Here is a 20,205-nt window from a genome sequence, read left to right on the forward strand (position 1 = left end):
CATTCTTTGTGCCATTTCTCATTTTGTTTCTCTCCACCTTCCCTGTGGCCACAGACTGTGTCAATGAGGGGCTGTGCTCTTTCTGTATTTAAAGGAAGTAAAGGATCTCCCAGCAAAGTTTTCTGCAGTGATCCCCTTGTGTTCCCTTCTCTGGAGCTGCAGCAGCAATGTCTGTGTGCAGAGCTGGGGGCAGATCAGTGCTGGCACGGCAGCTCTGCTCCTGCTGGCCACACCATTCCTGATCCAGGCCAGGAGCCATTGGCCTTCTTGGCCACCTGGGCACACTGCTGCCTCATGTCCAGCCTGCTGTCCATCAGTCCCTGCAGGTCCCTTTCTGCCTGGCTGCTCTCCAGCCACTCTGTCCCCAGCCTGTAGTGCTGCAGGGCTTGTTGTGGCCAAAGTGCAGGGCCCGGCACTGGGACTTGTTAAACCTCACCTTGTTGGATTTGGGCCCTAGATGCAGCCTGTCCAGGTCACTGTGCAGAGCCCTCTGTTGCTCCTACAGGTCAACACTCATCCCTGGTGTGGTGTCATATGCAAAGATGTCCTTGGTTCCATGGGGTCCCTCAGTGTCACAATGGCCACTTGGTTACACCAGGCCCTGCACTGTCACACTGGTCTCCTTGGTTCCGTGGGACTTCACGGTGCCACAATGTTCTCGTTGGTGCTGCAGTTTCACAGTGGCCCTTTGGTTCCATGGGCCCCAGGGTGTCACAATGGCCCCATGGTCACATGAGGTCCCACACTGTCACCATGGTCTCTGTGGTTCCACAAGTCCCCTCAGTGTCACAATGGACTCCTTGTTTCCACCAGGCCACACAGTGTCACAGCATTATTCCAGATTCCTCGAGGCCCCATCGTGTCACAGTGGCCCCGTGGTTACACAGGATCCTGCAGTGTCACAATGTCCCCTTGGTTCCGTGAGGCCACACAGTGTCAGAACGGCCCCTTGGTTCCACTGGGCCCTGGAGACTCCCAATGGTCTCCTTGGTTTTGCAGTGTCAAAATGGTGAAACCCCTTGGTTACACAAGGCCCTGCAGTGTCACAATGGCCTCTGTGGTTCCACAAGGACCCAGAGTGTCATGGGGCACTCCCTGGTTCCATTTTGCCCCAGAGCACCACCATGGACCCCTGGTTCTGTGGGGATGCACGGTGTCACCATGGTCCTCTTAGTTCCACAAGGCCCTGCAGTGTCACAATGGCCCCAGAGTGTCCCAATCATCAGAGAATGACAGAATCAAATAGGCTGGAGAAGACCTTTGGGATCATCAAGTCCAACCAATGCCCTAATACTGCCTTGTTACCCAGACCATGCCACCAAGTGCCACTGGAGAGGGACAGTGACTCTGCCACCTCCCCCCTGGCCAGCCCATTCCAGTTCCCACTCACCCTTTCTGTGAAGAACTCCTTCCTATTATCCAGCCTGAGCCTCCCCTGGCGCAGCTTAAGGCTGGGTCTTCTTGTCCTGCCCTCCAGCAGATCCACACTCACACCCAGCTTGGTGCCATCTGCACTTTGTGAATGCTGGACTCGATCCCCTCACCCAGACCATCAGTGAAGATATTAAACAGGACTGGGCCCAGCACAGATCCCTGGGGGACAGCACCAGTGCCTGGACACCAGCTGGGTGCAGCACCATGCCCACCACTCTCTGGGCCCAGCCTCCAGCCAGCTCTTAAATCTCCCAGCCAGGAGGGAACCTGCCCAAGCCGTGGGCTGCAGCTTTTCCAGGGAATGCTGTCAGAGACAGAGTCAAAGGCTCTGCTGGAGTCCAGGCACACAACATCCACAGCCTTTCCCACATCCACAGCTGGGTCACCTGGGCATAAAGGGAGACCAGGTTGGTCAGGCAGGACCTGCCAGCCCTAAATCCACGCTGGCTGGCTCTGATCCCTGGGCCATCCTGTGGGTGCCCTGTGATGGCACTCAAGGTGATCTGTTCCATAACCTTGCCGGGCACCCAGGTCAGGCTGACAGGCCTGGAGTTCCCCAGCTCCTCCTTCCAGCCCTTCCTGGGGATGGGCTCACACTGGCACCTCCAGTGCTCTGGGCCCTCCCTGCTGAGCCAGGACTGATGGTAAATGATGGAGAGCAGCTTGGGGAGCTCATCCACCAGCTCCCTCATCCCCTTAGGATGGATCCCATCTGATCCCATACACCTGTGAGCATCTGAGTGGCTCAGCAGGTCAGCAGCTGCTTCCTCCTGGATTCCAGGGGGCTGTTCTGCTCCCTGTGCCCATCTACCAGCTCAGGAGAACACTTTTCCTGAGGACAACCTGTCCTAATATTGAAAATTGAGACAAACAAGATGTTAAGTAGCTCAGCCCTTTCCTTATCTTTAGTTACTATATTCCCCACTGCATCTAATAAATACTAGAGGTTCTTCTTCTCCCTACTTTTGCGATAATTTTTTTTTTAATAAAAACCTCTTTTTTTACAGAAGCCATCAGGTTAAGTTCTAATTGAGCTTTCACATCTCAACTTTTCTTTCTGAATAACCCATTAAAATCATTAAATGCTTCCTGAGTTGCCAGTCCTTTTATCCCCCAAGTTCCCACAAAAGCTCCATGGGCAGCCAGGCCAGTCATTGTCCTTACCAGCTCATCTTTTGTCACACTGGGACAGGCTGCTCCTTCCCCCTTAAATTACCTTCTTGAAATGTGTGTCCTTCCTGGACCCCTTTGTTTTTAAGGGGTGTTTCCCTTAAAATAATTCAGTACCTGATTTTATATTCCCCAAATCAGCATCCTAAACAGGCCAAAGTCTGCCCTTCCTAATTCCAGTGTAGAAGTTTTGTTGCTGCCCTTCCTTCTTTCACAGAACATGGAAAACTTGATTATTTCATGGTCACTGTGCCCCAGGCAGCCTCTGAGCCCCACATCTGCCCCCAGCCCTTCTCTGTTTGTGAACAGCAGCAGACAGAGCTTTCCTTGGCAGTGGGAGTGTTACCAAAAATTCCGTGAAACAGAAAACTCCTTATCCCCAGTGTAGCATTAAGAAGCAGCATTCTTTATTCAGCTGGATGCACGGGGGAGAGCTCCTCTCAAAGCCCTGCATGCTGAGTACAGGAAAGTTTCTGTTTATATTCTGTATTTTGCTCACATATTCATTGATTGTCCCGGACTAAACATGCATATGATAATCATTTCCCCAAAATCATTAACAGATTTCCCCTCCCTTGTACCCATGTGTTCTTCTGTCCTGGGGCTCTCTCTGGTGGTCCCTGCTGGTCGTGGACCCCAATGTTCCAGTGGGCCTGGCTGAGCTGGCAGGACCCTGAGGCTGCTGAACTTCCAGTTCCCCTTCTCACACAATGGGCCTTGTGTGGTTTCCATAGACCTGGGGATGTGGAGAACAAGCTCCAGGTGTGAGCTCACCTGGTGGAGACAATTGATCATCTGGAAACATGAGGTCACAGAGTGGGCTATGACATGACAGAGTGGGTCATGTGAGGTCATTGAGCAGCTGTGACATCATAGACTGCCTCTGTGACATCACAGAGCCAGCTGTGACATCACAGGGAAGAGGTCTAACATCCCAGAGAAGACTAAGACATCACAGAATTGGCTGTGACATCAGAGACTGCCTGTGTTACATTAGAGAAGGGGCTGTGAGCTCACAGAGCAGGCTGTGACATCCCAGAGGGGCTGTGTGACATCCCAGCAGGGCTGTGTCAGGTCACTGGGTTGGTCACTCCGCCCCAGCTCCCCCTCACAGTTTCTCCCAACAAGTCCAATGCTGTCCATGCCCAGCGGGGTCCCTGTCCCCCGGGATCCCCCCGGCCCACCTGGAGCCACAGCCTCCACCAAAGGATGTTCCACAGGATCCACCCCAGAGCCTGACATGGGACAAGGGGCCAGGGCTGTGTGACCAGGACATCAAGGACGTGGATTATCCAGGTCACTGTGGCCTGGTTTGGGTTGACCAGGGCAGGAAAGATGTCTGGCAGCTGGAGCAGGGTCTGGGAAGGGCCTCCAAGGTGGGGCTGGAGCCCCTGGGCTGTGAGCAGAGGCTGAGGGAGCTGGGCTTGTCCAGCCCAGAGCAGGGAAGGCTGAGGGGCTCCTCATCCCAGCCTGGCAGTGCCAGCGAGGAGGGGATGGAGAACACAGAGCCAGGCTCTTCACCGGGGGCCTGGTGGGAGACAAAAGCCAATGGGTGGAAGGGGAAAGAGGGGAGATCAGCCAGGACAGGAGATGAAATGAGTCAGGCTGGTTTCAGCATTTCCTCAACACCAAGAGCAGCCTGAGCTCCCTTCTCCATCCACCACTGACAGCTTTGCAAATCAGGCATTGTTGGTGCTGTTTTGCCCCCACTCCAGGATGAGCATCCTGATACAAGAACTTAATTGTGTTTAAATCTCTAACAGGAGCACGTTTTGTCTTAAATCACTTGTGGATGGTGGACTCATCAGATGCTGCTGGGACATTGCACATAGCTCAGGGAAGAGCGTGATTGTTATTAAATTGTGTCCTGTTCAACTGTGGTTTGTTGGCCATCAGGAGAAACTTTCTGTGCCTCTGAATCTCACCAGTTCCTGAATCCCAAAGGACACAAACCTGATGAGTTGTGGTTCCTACTCCAATGGTGGCACTTGCACCTCCCTCCATAGCCAGAGCAGAGCTCCCTTGTCCCAGAGAGTCCCTGGCAATGCAGGGATGAAGGAAACAGGACGGGCTGGGGGGATCAGGGGCAGGGCAGAGCCAAGGGGAAGAATGACTTTTGCATTGGATGGAGCTGTGCCTTCCCTTGGCTTTGTTGGCTGACAAGAAATGAACATCCCTCTGTGTCTCGGGCAGCTCCTTCTCCAAGGAAAGCAGGTGGGAGTTGGAGCCAAGGAGCTGAAAGCTGCAGGTGCAGCCTGGGCTGGAGGGAGCTCAGATTTGCACAAGGCTGCTCTGAGTGCCAGGGCTTGGATGGGGGAAATGGTGGGGTGGGGGTAGGGACAGAGTCTGATTGATTGTCAGCCAGGAAGGGTCTTGATTTTTATATCTATTCAAACTGCATGAGAAGGTTCTTGGATTCAATGTCCATTGGAGATTGCACATATCAATGAATTAACAGGAAAACAAGACTAACAGGACCTAAAAAATCTTTTCTCGCTGTCTTTTTAAATATCATGTATTCAGTTTGAATACACTACTGAAATCTACTTAACCACAAAGGATTTGTAAATTAAAATCAAGTGATTCCCAGAGGCTTGGCATGTTAAGGTGTTCTGAATGTTAATGAGCCCTGGGACACTGAATTCCTGCACTGAAGAGCTGAAGGCTGAACAAGCCTCTGGAGCAGGGAAATTCAGCAGCAGCCTCCAAGTTGCTGAGGATGTCAGCAGCCCCCACTGAGGCCATCCCTGCCCAGAGACCGTGGGGGAATGGGCAGACAAGGAGAGCGTCCCTGGGGCTGGGGCAGCACAACTCAGAGGCACCAGCGGCTCCAGCTGGGCAATGGAGTGTGGAATGTGGCTGGGAAAGCCCTGCCTGGGCTGGGCCAAGCAGGACACACAAGCCCTGACTCCCATTCCCCAAACAACTCCCTTAAGGAGACATTTAAATGGAATTACAATCGTTTCTGTACTCTGAGTTATATGTACTAGAGAAATACCAACAAGAGATTCTCAGAAGCTGAAAACAACCAAATAGCCTTTACTGGCAAAATTAGAAAATCAGAGAAACGTTGACAAAAGGTTTAATATGATATTCAATCAACAGAAAACACTTCTCAAAGCATTAATTTGTGCCATTCAACTTCACAAACTCTAAGCCTGTTCAATTTTAAGGTACTCAAAATTTTACAAGAAGTGGAAGTAGGAAAGATACAGGGAATCACACAGAGCTACCAACTCCTGGATTCCAGCAGTGTTCAGATGGAAATTCCAAGAGGATCCAGGGTCAAGCTGTGTGCTTGCCTTGTGGTCAGCCTTCAATACCCCTTGGTCTCCCTGGGCCCTTCCCCCAGGTGGGGCTTGGGCTCATTTGGTCCCTCATGAGCTGGGCTGGGGGCTGCAGAGGTGGCGGTGGAGCATTGCCTGTGCTGTGCCAGGGACTGGCAGCCACTGCTGGGCTGGGATAGAGGCTCTGGGGGGATTGGGGTTCCAGGGTAGGGCAGGGCTGGGCTTCCAGGGCAGGGCAAGGCTGGACCTGCCCCTTCCCCCCCCCCACACAGAGAATGTTTCCAGCCAACAGTCTCCTCCAATTTGTCACAATAGGGAAGGTTGGAGGTGGACTCCCAATTCTGCCCATGGGCACCTGGGTGAGAAAGATAGTTCTTTTCCATAACACAGAGCCCCAGTGTTTGGAAGGCAGGTGAGAGCCTCACTAGGCCAAGGCCATCCAGACTTGTCAGGAATGGCAGATTTTGTCTGGGAGCAGTCCTTGCATTTAAGGAATTTTGGAGTTGGAAACCCAATTTCGGCCATGAGCACATGCAGAAGCAGCACAGTTCTTTCACATAGGAAGGAAAGCACAGAGCCTTCCCCAGTGTTTCATGGACCAATGAGAGGTGACCCTTATGAAACCATTGCCAGACAGACTTGTCCTGGCCATATTCCTATGGGAAAAATCTGTGGAAATAAGGAAATTTGGAGGTGAAATCCTAATTGTGGCCATGGGTGCCTGGAGGAGAAGGAGATTTCTTTCCCATGGCAAGAAAAGCATGGAGCCCCAGTGTTCCAGCAGCAGATGAGAAGAGACCCTCAACATGCCAAGACCAGCTGGACCAATTAGGTAGTCCATGGGAGGCCAAACCAACCAGACCTTTTCTGTGTTCCCTTGGTTTTATGAGATCCTGCACTATCACCATGGTCCCCTTGGTTCCATGGGGCCCCACAGTGTCCTAATGGTGCTTTGATTCCATGGGGTCCAGCAGTGTCACAATAGACCCTTGGTTCAATGGGGTCCCAGAGTGTCACAATGGTGCCAACGATGCCACAAGGCCCTGCAGTGTCACAATGGTCCCAATGATTCCACGAGGCCTTGCAGTGTCACAATGGTCTCCGTGGTTCCACAGGCCCCACAATGTCACGTGACTCCTCTGTTCCATAAGCCCTGCAATGTCACAATGGACCTTCGGACCCTGGGGTTTTGCAGTGTCACAATGGTCTCCTTTGGCTCCACAGTGTCACAATGGACCATTGATGACTGGAGGCCCCTCTGTGTCACCCTGGAAGTTTGGTTCCATGCAGCCCTGCAGTGTCACAATGAACCCTTGGTTGAATGGGGTTCCACAATGTCACCATAGCCCCTCGGTTCTATGCAGCCCTGCAGTGTCACAATGGTCTCCTTTGGCTCCACAGTGTCACAGTGGTCCACTGATGACATCAGGCCCAGCAATGTCACAATGGACCTTTGGTTCCATGCAGCCCTGCAGTGTCACAAAGGCCTCTTGGTTTCACCAGGCCCCACAGTATCACAATGGTCCTCTTGGTTCTGTGGGGACCCCCAGGATCACAATGGTCTCACGGTTTCCATGAGGCCTCAGAGTGTCACAATGCTTTGCTTATTCCAGGGGCCTCACAGTGTCCCAATGATTCTATGAGTCTCCATGATTCTATGAATCCCCTCAGTGTCACAATGGACCTTGGTTCCATGAGGCTCTGAAGTGTCCAAATGGTCTCTCCATTAGGTTCTATGAGGTCTTGCAATGTCACAATGAACCTTTGGCTCCCTGGGGTCTTGCAGTGTCACAACGGTCCCTTAGTCTCATGTCACCTCAAAGTGTCACAATGGCATTACAGTTCCATGAGGCCCCACGGTGTCACAATGGACTCTTGGTTTGATGGGGCCTCTCAGTGTCACAATGATCCCTACATTCCATGGAGTCACACAGCGTCAGTATGGTCCCCATGGTTCCATGAGGCCCAGCAATGTCACAGTGCTCTCCATGATTCCTTGAGGCCCCACAGTGTCACCATGGTCCCTTGGTCTCACAGGGCCCCACAGTGTCACAATGGTCCCTTGGTGTCACATGGCCCCACAGTGTCACAATGGTCCCTTGGTTCCATGGGCCCTGTGCTGCTGCATTCCCCCCTCCCCTTCTCAGGCCGCCCTGCCAGCTGAGAAATGCTCCTTGGGGCTCGGCCTTGGCCAACAGCCCCTGGGCTCAGTTCCTCTGCAGCTCATCACAAACACTGTCTGCTCCAGGCACTGCTGCTGCCCAACCAGCTCCTGCTTTTTGTAGGAGCAGCCCTGGGAACTGGTTTTGTTCCCTCACTGGCGCAACATCCCTGTTCTCACACTGCCAAAGAAAGCTGTTGGTGCCAAGTGTGGCCAGGTAAGGTTAAGTCACGAGGTCTAAGTGAAGCTAAAAACTGCTAAGAGTTGTTGTTTCCCTAAGTTGCTATGTTTAATATAAGTTATAAGCTGAGTCAAATACTGTTAAATGTTAATCCCCTGTTAAATTGCAAAGTCATAGGTTAAAAGTTAGATTAAATCCTGCTAAATGCTGTTTTTTGCTTAATTGTGAAATTGAAGGTATCAGTTAAGATTAAGGTATAAGTTAAGTCCTGTTAAGTTTGAGCTCTGTTAAGGTTTTGGGCTGTATTCCTTTCATCCTTGCCCTCACTGTCCTTGTGTCACACACACACAGGGACAGTTCTCAGCTCATTTCTAGTTTGATTGCCTGGACTTTGTTTGGTTTTTTTGTTGTTTTGTTTCCTTGGTGTGCCTGATGTGTCCAGTCAGGAGCAGAGTGACTCTTGCCAAGGAACTTTGTGCTGCTGTCCCTTAATATTAAATCTGGTTTTTGCTGATCCCTTGCTGGGGATTTTTTCAGCGCTCTCAGGCCCTCGTTTGTAACAGGGTGAAGGAGCCCTGGCCCAGGCTCTGGCCCTGGGGGACACGGGGACGCTGCCGGGAGGTCCCTGTCCCCCTGTGCCACCCCAGGGCCCCGGCCCCCCGTCCCCGTGTCAGGCTCTGGGGTCGATCTCATGGAACATCCTCTGGGGGAGGCTGCGGCGCCAGGGGCGGGGGGACCCGGGGGGACAGGGGACCCCGCTGTGCACGAGCAGGGTTGGATTGCTAAGGGGGAACTGTGAGGGGGGCTGGGGCAAAGTGACCTCCCCAGTGACCTCACACAGCCCCTGTGATGTCACACAGCCCCTGTGAAGTCACACAGTCCCCTGTGATGTCACATTGCCTCCTGTGATGTCACACAGTCTCCTGTGATGTCACATAGGCCCCTGTGATGTTACACAGCTGCTCTGTGATGTCACAGAAGACTCTGATGTCAAAGAGTCACACTGCGTTGTCACAGTTTGTTCTGTGATGTCACACCCTGCTCTATGATATTACACAGCCACCCGGTGATGTCACAACCCACTCCCTCATGTCACAGAGCCACCATATATGACGGCACGATTTGCTCTATGGGCTCACACTATGATGTCATAGACAGCTGTGTGATGTCACAATCCCCTCAGTGATGCCACAAAACCCTCTCTGGGATGACATCCTGACACTCTGTAATGTCACAGTGCACACTTTGACCTCACAGCCTGCGCCATGATGTCACACAGCCATGCCATGATCTCACAGCCTGCTCTGTGATGTCACAGAATCCCCTCTGTGATACTGTAGCTATTTAATGACCTCACACAACAAACTGTGATGTCACATCCCAATCTGTGACCTCACACAGCCCACTCTGTGCTGTCACACAGCCCCTTGCTGCCATCACAGCTGCTCTGTGCCTCCATGACACAGCCACAGAGGAGCTGCTGTGACACAGCCCCCTCTGGGCCATGCCACAGCCCCTGCCAGTGCTGAGGCCCTGTGAGCTCTGTCCGTGCCCTGCTGGTGTCCCTGAGGGGCCCTGGCAGTGCCCCAGCCCTGCTGGGCTGTGCACAGGAGCTGCTCCTGGCCAGAGCTGTCTCTCTGCAGCTCTGCTGCCCTTGCCAGGAGCTGCCTCTGGGCCAGGAGCCCAGCCCAGCTCAGCAGCACAGACACAGCACAAGGACAGTAATGACCCTCTGGGGCTTTGGTGCTCTTTGCATCAGACTCAGTCCCTCACAGTGTGCTCAAAGAACTTCTCCGGGACTCAAAAACAGGGTGAAACACTGAAGTTTCTCATACTTTAAATAAATCCTTCTGAGGGGCAGGACTGAGAAAGTGTCCCCAGGTTCCAGGTAGAGCAGAACACTGGTGGCAGTGATGACAGGTGGGGACAAGCAAGGCAAAGGTATCTCTGGTGCTGAGCAAATCTGCGCCTCTGTCCCTGCAGGCTGTCGGCATCCCCCGGCTGCCCCACCTGGCTGGCCCCTTCCTTTGCTGACAGCTCTGCCTCCTGCCTGCCTCTGCCTGCCCACACAAAGCCTTGGGCTGCTCCAGTCTCCTGCTGGGGGACGTGCTGCACCACAGCCCTTCCCCGCCAGGGAAATTCCTTTCTCCTGGTGTCCACTCTGGGCCTCCCCAGCTGCCCTTGGTGCTATTATGCCTTCTTCAGGCTCATTCCTGCTATGAAGAAAAAGCTCCAGCCTCTCTCAAACCACCCTTCCATCCCTCCCAGGCTATTCCAGTTCTGTCCTCAGTCTCCAAACCACTGAGCACAGAGCCCTCAGCCTCTCCCTCCTGGTTTTGAGATGAGGCCTCCAAACCCCATCTTGGGAGATGTTTGTGTCCTCTTTAAGGTCTGTGAAAATGGAACAATAGTGATCAAAGTAATTTTCTCCCAAATCTTGCAGTGACAAAACAAGGGTCAATATCTCTATACTGAATGAGGGTGGATTTACATTTGTTAGAAGAGGAAAAATTTTAGAATTATAAGAGCGGCACAAAACTGCAACAGTTATTCCAGAGAAGTGGATGCCCCATCCCAGGAATTGTCCAAGATCAGGAGCATTGTGCAACCTGACCCAGTGAAACCCCCTGCCCTTCCCAAGGATAGAATTCCTGTAGTGTGGGTTCTCTGCTCTGCTGGGTGCCCTCACAAGGCTTCTGGCCAGAATGTCTGCTGAGGGCAGCCAGGCTGCTGCAGGGGCAGTGACCTCACAGCCATCACCATGGCAGCCCTGTCCCCTTGGCCTGGCTGTGCCCTTTGCTCTGCCCCTGCCTTGTCTCTGCTGGCATGAAGAGTTTTGTCATTGATATCTCGTCCCCAAGGTGCTGGGGCCAATGGCTTCCCAGTCAGGCTCCTGGAGCACAAGTGGCTTTTCAGAGGCCAGCCAGGAATGAGCCCTGAGGCAGCAGCTCTGCAGTGGTGGCCACCAGGCCGGGCTGCCAAGGGAGGCTCCTGGCCATGGCCTGCAAGCAGCTGCTGCTGCCAAGGTGCCTTTGGTGCCTCAGGCTCTCCCTGGCACAGCTCCCAGCACGGCACTCTGCCCTTGTGCCCGAGGCCTTCCCTGTGCTGGGGCTGGCCTGGGGCTTTTCCTGCAGTGGGACCTGCCCTACTGATGGCACAGGAAAGGCAGTTCCTGCTGGAGCAGGAGGCTCTGCCAGCAAAGGGCTCCAACAACTACAGCAAGGCCCTGCTGCCTTCAAAATTGCTGCCCAGAGCACTATATTCCAATATTTGTTATAGCTCCTGGACTTGAAGCAAATAACTCTGGTTAAGATGTTTCTGTCTGATGAAGATCAGAATCAATCGGAGCCATATATATATAATTTATCTGGTATTCCTTTAATAATCCTGTGGGACAAATTGGGTTAAAGTTCAATCCGACCTGTCCAATCTTTACACCTTGGAAAAACTCTGGGGCTGGTATTGGATCCAGCTGCTCCCAGTCTCCTCCCTTAGCAGGCATTTTAGAAGTCTAGGGGCCCTGCAGGGGTTTGAGGATCCATTGTGGCTGTTTGATGTAATTTCTCCACCTCATGTCTCAGCAGGAGTTTCTCCAAAAGAGAAATAAAGCTTTTCCTGAAGCCCCCACTGTGTCCATGAGAGGAACCCCTGTGAGTGTCTGGGACATCCCGGCTCTTTGGCAGCCTGGGGACTCCTGGGATGTCACCGTGGAGCCGCTGTGAGTGCCTGTGACAGATGGGTGCCTGTGCAGCCCAAGGTGCCCTGGGATGTCACCATGGAATGGCTGTGACTGCCTCTGACCACAGGGCTCTTTACCATCCCCAGAAAGCCCTGGGAGGTCTCCATGGAGCCCCTGTCCCTGCCTGTGAAATTCCAGCTCTGGAACAGCCTGGAGACTCTTGGAAAATCCCCATGGAACCCCTGTGAGGGCCTGTGACAAATCTGATCCTTAGCAGGCAACCATCACCAGCCCCCTGTTGCTGTGGTCAGTTTCCACGGCAACCATCACCAGCCCCCTGTTGCTATGGTAAGTTTCCATGGCAACCATCCCCAGCCCCCTGTTGCTATGGTCAGTTTCCATGGCAACCATCACCAGTCCCCTGTTGCTATGCTCAGTCCCTTGGCAGCTCCATGGAGACCCCATGCCAGGGGTGGTTGCCATGGACACCAGCTCAGGCCTGCAGCCAGAGCCCGTTGCCATGGCAACCATTGGCCGCCCCATCCCCAGGCTCATGGGATCCCAGAGCCACAGAACTGGCAGAGCTGGGAGGGACCCATGAGGATCCTCCAGTCCAACTGCTGGCCCTGCACAGGACACCCCAACAATGCCAGCCTGGGCCTGGCAGCGCTGGCCAAACGCTGCTGCAGCTCAGAGAGCCCTGGAGCTGGGACCCTGCCCTGGGGAGCCTGGCCAGGGCCCCAGCAGCCTCGGGGCAAAAACCTTTTCCTGACATCCAACCTGAGCCTGCCCCGACTCAGCTGCAGCCGTTCCCTCCACTCCTGTCCCTGGGCACCAGAGGGAAGAGGTTCCCACAGCCCCAGCCAGGGACCCGCTCCCAAGGCTGCTGCCATGGCCCCCAGGGCTGGCACCAGCTGGGATGCTCGGTTTCCACGGGCTGGGGTTTAGGAATGGGATTCCCCAATTTCCTGCTCCCACTAAAACCGCGCTGCCCTCGCTGCCCTCCCGCCTCCCATGGAAAGCACAAAATGCAAAGATCCCGGGCTGGGATAAGAACAATTTATTGGGAACAGCAACAACATAAGGAACAACCAGGAACAGAAACAATACTGGTAACAGAAGGGATAAGAAAAATTATTTACAGGAAAACTACAACAAAACTGCCTGGCTCTTCCAAGCAACGTCTTTCCCCTGCCTGGAAATGTCACCCTTCTCCTCATGGAGAGAGCGCAAGTGCCTTTCCTGCCACTTGCAATGACCTGAGGTGGGAGTGAATGTAATGACAGGGCCATGGCCAGACCCTCATGTTCTCCAAATCCACATCATGTCATTGGCAGGGGAAGGAAAAGGGACAGGTGTCTTCTCAGCATGGATCACAGGGAACATGGATTACCAGGACTCTTCCCAATGTGGGATCTCCCATGGGGGATGAAACTGGAGTGGTGCATGAAGCTGTTCCTGCAATCAGGGCATTTGCAGGGCTTCCCGTACTGGTGGCTCCATTGGTGTCTGGTCAAGTGAGACCTCTGGGTGAAGCTCTTCCCACACTGGGAACACTCGTAGGGCCTCTCCCCAGTGTGGACACGCATGTGGGTGAAAAGGTGAGAGGTTTGCTTGAATCCCTTCCCGCAGTCAGGGCAGAGGAAGGGCCTCTCATCAGTGTGAATTCGCTGGTGGTAGAGGAGATGGGAGCTTCTATGAAACCTCTTCTGACACTGGGGACACTTGTAGGGCCTCTCCCCAGTGTGGATGCGTTGGTGGATGATGAGGGCAGAGCTGCAGCTGAAGCCCTTTCCACACTCCCCACACTCGTAGGCCCATTCCCCAGTGTGGATCATCTGGTGGCGGATCAGGGTGCTGCTCTGCCTGAAGCTCTTCCCACACTCCAAGCACTTGTAGGGCTTCTCCCCATTGCGAAGCTGCTCCTGGGTCACAAGCTCTGAGCTCTGGCTGAAGCTCTGTCCACCTTCCTGGCTCAGGGTGGGTCTTTCCTCCTCAGAGCACCCTGGGATGGGTTTGCAGCCCCTCCTCCTGTGGGATCTCTGGGGCTTATCCTCTACATTGGAATTCTGCAGTGTGGAGCCACTAAAAATGGCCTCTTCCATGAGGTTCTGCCAAGGGGATTTGTCCTCCCTGGTCTCCATCCTCAGCTTCTTCCCTGGGGGAGGAAGGACAAGGAGAGGATGGGATTTGCCTCCATGCCAGAGGGAAGGGGAAGGAGATCCCCCCAGTGCATCCCCGGCAGGACGGGGTTGGCAGCAGGGTTGTCCTGCAGCCGGGGGCTGTGCTGGGCTGGGAGATGGAGCAGGAGAGAGGGGGAAAGGAGCACTGACTTCCTCCTCACCTGCCTGGCTGTCCCAGGGCATTGTGTCAGTTTGAAAAGACAGGTGTCTGCTAAGGAAGGCAGGAGACTCCCTTGAAATGGAAAATGTTAATCCCTTCACTTGGAATTATAATTTTCAAAATAAGAGGCTGTCAAGCAAAATCTATGGGAATAGGAATAACAGTTCTTCAGTGGAAAAATTAAAAATAGAAATGCAGTAGTACTAAAAAATTACTTACAGAGTCAGAATATGGCCTGACACCCTGTGGGTCAGTGTGTTGGTAGCACTCCTGTTAAATGGTGGCTGCAGTGCTCCTGCAGTGACAGGTGTGGTTCTGTTGGAGCAGTGATCCTGTAGAAGGGTGCAGTTTTCCTCTGAAGGTCCAGTGGTGGTGCCGATCGGCCTGGTCTTCCAATGGGATCCCGTGGAGCTGACAGCTGCTCTTCTGGGAATCCTGTGGGAGAAGGCAGACTCTTGTTCACATCCTCAGATTATATTCAGGTAGGATTGCTTGGCTCCTCCCTCTGGGCGGAGCTTCTCACAATGGGATGATGGAATTTTTATCAGTGACACTCAATGGCCCATTAACAGAAGATATCTCCCTGGAGGGAGGATTCCTTGTGGAAGAGATAAAGTAAACTGCTCAATTAACAGATGATAATTGCCCCACCTTTAACAGAGGGTAATTGAATACACACCCAGCTAAACCTGAGACACTGTTCCAGCCTTGGAAAGCAGGATTTGGTACCAGGACTTGTTATGGAATGCAACCCTGATTGAAGGCAGAGATAGAATCTCCAGAGCTTGCAGCCAGAAATGGACAGTTGTGTGATACTCATTTCAACATCTTCTCTTTTGGAATTATTGACTAATGATTATTTGCTTTGCCAATCTAATACTTCTGTAATTTTTTGCAAATTTGCACTATCTAAATTACACTGTTCCTTAAGTTAAGTTGGTTTCTGTATCTTTGGTGCTGGCCCTGCCCACTGGTGAAACAGGGCCCCATCCTGCCTAAGTGTTGCCTGGAAAGACAAAAACCCTCACTCTAAATGTCCCCCCTTCCTCCTTGTTCCCCACACTTCATGCACTGATCATGATGTCCTATGGTCTGGGGTATCCCTGGGGTCAGCTGGGATCTCCTGTCCTTGCTGTGTCCCCTCCCAACCTCCCCCACACCCTCAGCCCCTCCCCAGAGTGGCTGAATGAGGGGCAGGACAGGCCTTGGTTCAGTGTGAGCTCAGCAAGAACCAAACCATCTCTGTGTGCTCAGCCCTGTGCTCAGCCCCCAGCCCCGGCATTTCCTCCACTGCAACCGTGGACCCCCCTTTCCCACCCTTCTGCCCCACGGCCGCCGCAGCACCGGCTGACAATAGAAGCAATTCTGTGGCAATTCCAAGTTTCATTGGTTCCTGCACAGCTTCAGCTCAGCTGCTGGCAGGTTCCAATTGAAGAAAAGTCCAAATTCGGCCCAATACAGATATTATTAAAAGGAAGGGGAAGTGTTTAGTAGCTGTCACAAAGGTGACAGGGATGAAGAGAATAATGATTCTCACATTTGGCAAAGAACCCAAGCCTGGGAATTCAGGAGTTATTTGGGAATTTAGCTACTTGAGCTGGCCTTCTTGTGGCACTTTAGGCAGCCTTGTGTTCTACACCACGGGGTGAATGAACCTTGTCAGTGTCACTGGAAGTATTTGCTCGCTTTCCTCCAGTGATTTTAACAAACTTTTCAAGGAAGGACAACCAAATATTTTCTTTACACTCCAGGCCCACAACAGCCATTTTTCTCACCAGTTCTGCCATAGGTCGCTCAGAGGAAGCTGCATCAGAGTTTCCAAGAGTTCTTCCAGAGAGAACCACAACCTCCTCAGAAGAGGGAACCATGCTGTTGTCAAAAGCACCTGGGGTCAAAGAATCGTGCCCTGAACTCACTGTGCCAAAAGAATTTTGCAATCTGGTTAAGAAAATTGTTAGAGAGATGCCTCTGTCCAAATTAAGGCGCTAACAAGACGAAATCCTACGTGGATTTTATTGAACAGTAAATGTGAGGTAGAGAGTGAGATGGAAAGAAAGAGAAAAGGGGGGGAGAGCAAGGGAGTGACAGGGACAGAGACTTCCCCTGGGGCAGGGCAAGTGTGACATTGTCCCCTGTGTGTGTGGCCTTCCCGGGGTGGGGGTTTTACACCTGAGCCAGTTTGGGTAAGGGGGGTGGTGTTCACCCCCTGAGCAGGGATTCCCCCACTGTTTCAGGTTGCAGTGTAAGATGGAACCAAATGCATGTTTTCAATCCCCATCTTCATCAACTGCTATAAACAGGTGGGGCAGGGTTCTTTATCTTTTCCATGACTCAGCCCTGATAACGCCCTCCAGGGGAGATATCTTCTGCGAATGGGCCATTGTGTGTCACTGCAGGACTGATCAAATTCCATCATCCCATTGTGGGATGCTCCGCCCAGGGGGAGGATCCAAGCATTCCTACCTGGATATAAGCTGAGCCTTGCAACACCAGGAGCAGCTTGCCTACTGGATTCCCAGAGGACAAGAGCTCCAGAACCACCACTGGACCTCCAGAGGAAGACCAGACCCTTCTGCAGGATCACTGCTTGGACAGAATCACGTTCATCACTCCCACAGGACTGCAGCCACCATTTAATGGGACTGCTGCCACCACCCTGACCAGCAACAGGGTGTCAGGTTATATCCTGACTCTGTCAGTTTAAGGCAGCGTTTCTATATCATTGCCTTGATCTTCATTTTCTTGTTAAATTGTACTTCTGATTTAGACTCTCCTCCAGGTTTGCCTTCAAACCAGTCCCAAAGACAATGTGTGCAGCCTTTGTTTGGTCCCCAAAACAGGATTTCCCATTCCCAAATCTTGATTGGATGGAGGAGGAAGCTGCACGAAACAGGAAGGATCCCCGGGACACCCAGACAGGTGAGGAGGAAGTCAGTGCCCCTTTCCCCCTCTCTCCTGCTCCATCTCCCAGCCCAGCACAGTCCCTGGCTGCAGGACAACCCTGTTGCCAACCCCACCCTGCCGGGGATGCACTGGGGGGATCTCCTTCCCCTTCCCTGTGGAATGGAGGCAAATCCCATCGTCTTCTTGTCCTTCCTCCCCTAGGGAAGGAGCTGAGGATGGAGACCAGGGAAGTCAAATCCCCTTGGCAGAACCATGTGGAAGAGGCCATTTTAAGTGGCTCCACGGTGCAGAATTCCAACATAAAGGAAAAGTCCCAGAGATCTCACAGGAGGAGGGGCTCAAAACCCATCCCAGGGTGCTCTGAGGAGGAAAGACCCACCCTGAGCCAGGAAGGTGGACAGAGCTTCAGCCAGAGATCAGAGCTGGTGGTCCATGGGCAGCTTCACAATGGGGAGAAGCCCCACAAGTGCTTGGATTGTGGGAAGAGCTTCAGCAAGAGGAACCACCTGATCAGGCACCAGCACATCCACACTGGGGAATGGCCCTATGAGTGTGGGGAGTGTGGGAAGGGCTTCAGCTGCAGATCCACCTTTGTGAAACACCAACACATCCACACTGGGGAGAGGCCCTACGAGTGTCCCCAGTGTCAGAAGAGGTTTCAGACCAGCTTCAGTCTCCTCCAGCACCAGAGAATTCACTCACAGGAGAGGCCCTTCCTCTGCCCTGACTGTGGGAAGGGCTTCAAGCAGAAATATCACCTCATCAGGCACTAGCGGCGCATCCACACTGGGGAGAGGCCCTACGAGTGTCTCCACTGTGGGAAGAGCTTCACTTTCAGCTGTAACTTGACCAGACCCAAAAAGAGTCATGGGTAAGTGAAGCCCTGCAAATGCCCCCATTTCAGGAGGAGCTGCATTCACTGCTCCAAATTCATGCTCCATTGGAGGTCCCACATTGGGAAGAGCCCCCGTGATCCATGTTCCCTGTGATCCATGTGAGGAAGACACCTGTCCCTTTTCCTGCCCCTCCCAGTGACATGATGTGGGATGGAGGAACATGAGGGTCTGGCCATGGCCCTGTCATTACATTCACTCCCACCTCAGAACATTGCCAGGAGCAGGAAAGGGACTCTCTCTCTCTCTCTCTCTCTCCCTGAGGAGAAGGGTGTCCTTTCCAGTCATGGGAAATTGTGGCCAGGAAGACCCAGTGAGTTGTGTGCTAGTTTTCCCTGTAAACAGTTTTATTTATCCCTTCTGTTTTCAATATTGTTTCTGTTTCATTTGTTCCTTATCTCATTGCTGTTCCCAATTAATTGTTCTTATCCCAGCCCGGGATCTTTGCCTTTTGTGCTTTCCATGGCAGGCGGGAGGGCAGCGAGGGCAGCGCGGTTTTAGCGGGAGCAGGAAATTGGGGAATCCCATTCCTGAAGCCCGGTCCATGGAAACCGAGCATCCCAGCTGGTGCCAGCCCTGGTGGCCATGGCAAGAGCCTTGGGAGCGGGTCCCTGGCTGGGGCTGTGGGAACCTCTTCCCTCTGGTGCCCAGGGACAGGAGTGGAGGGAACGGCTGCAGCTGAGTCGGGGCAGGCTCAGCTTGGATGTCAGGAAAAGGTTTTTGCCCAGAGGCTGCTGGGGCCCTGGCCAGGCTCCCCAGGGAAGGGTCCCAGCTCCAGGGCTCTCTGAGCTGCAGCAGCGTTTGGCCAGCACTGCCAGGCCCAGGCTGGCATTGTTGGGGTGTCCTGTGCAGGGCCAGCAGTTTGACTGGAGGATCCTGATGGGTCCCTCCCAGCTCAGCCAGTTCTATGTGTTGAAGATTGCAATGCAAGATGTATTTCATTACCATCTGTATGGCAGATTATCTTTTGTCAAGTGGGCAGTTTGCCTTATCCGTCTCTTTGAGTGACCACATTCACACCTCCCTCAGGAGGGGACATCTGCTGATAACAGACTATTGAATGTCACTGCACGACTGATAAGAACTATAACATCCCATTGGGAGATGCTCCGCCAAGAGGGAGGAGCCAAGCATTGCTACCCAGATAGAATCCAGAAGTTTTGAGACACCAGCACGGCTTTCTCCCCTGGATTCCCCAGAGAAACAGCAGCTGCCTCTTCTTCCACTGGATCTTCAGAGGAAGAATAATTCCCTCTCTACAGGCCCCCCTTCCTCCAACAGAACCACCCCTGACACTGCAGGAGGGCTTCAGCCACATTTCCAATTGGACTGCCACCAACACCCTGACCCACAGGGTGTTAGGTTGGGTTCTGACTCTGTCAGTGTTGTTCTAGTGTACTGCACTGTTTATTTTATCCTTTTTTTTTCTTCCCTATTAAAGAGCTGTTATTTCCTGCTCCCATTTTTTTGTGCCTGAGAGCCCCTTAATTTAAAATTGATAGCAATTTGGAGGGGTGGGGAGGGTTTACATTCTCCATTTCAGCAGAGGCTTCTACCTTCCTTAGCAAACTCCTGTCTTTCCAAGCAAGACAGTTTATTAGGGTCTAACACTGCAGGGGTCTAGGGGTTAAAGAGAACAGCAAGGGAGGGTTTAGGGTAGAAATACAGGAAAAGAGGGGGTAGAGGAGAGCATCAGGGATCTAAGGGTTTAGGGGTGGTATACAGGGAAAGGGACCAATAGGGAATGCCAGAGTGGAAAGGTGGAGACATAGACTGATGGGAAGACAGGGAAGGGAGAACTCTCTAGAACATGAACATATGAAGGTAATAGGGGTAGGAAAGGCCAATGGGCCAATGGGGAGGACAGAACTAGGACAAATTACCATAGTGCTTCCGAGCACCATGGGGGAAGTTTCTTTCCTCACCCTGAGCTGTGAGGAATGCCCGGAGCCTAAGGTGCATCTCTCCAGGGCATTGCTCTTGCCCTGTCCCCAGTAGACTCACAGGCTCTCACAACTCCCCCTTTTTGTTTAGTTAAAAGTCTTCCCCTATGGATTTCTGCAAGCACCTAACAAAATAAGGGAACATTACTTACATAACAATAGCTATAAGTCATAATAGTACGAAAGTAATAACTCAAAGAGGAAATAGTA

At 52.8% G+C, this 20,205-nt stretch overlaps 1 protein-coding gene across 1 annotated transcript in view; it reads right to left on the bottom strand.

Moving 5' to 3' along the window:
• Positions 1-20,205, bottom strand: part of LOC139605317 (uncharacterized) — an 850,331-nt gene that overhangs the window by 698,822 nt on the left and 131,304 nt on the right. The window contains 1 exon segment of the mRNA XM_071456679.1: positions 13,348-13,878. Coding sequence (XP_071312780.1) covers positions 13,348-13,878 — 531 coding nt within the window.

Source organism: Agelaius tricolor, unplaced genomic scaffold, assembly GCF_023055355.1.
Source record: "Agelaius tricolor isolate 1412-34295 unplaced genomic scaffold, bAgeTri1.0.p SCAF_64, whole genome shotgun sequence".
In the NCBI taxonomy this organism is placed as follows: Eukaryota; Metazoa; Chordata; class Aves; order Passeriformes; family Icteridae; genus Agelaius; species Agelaius tricolor.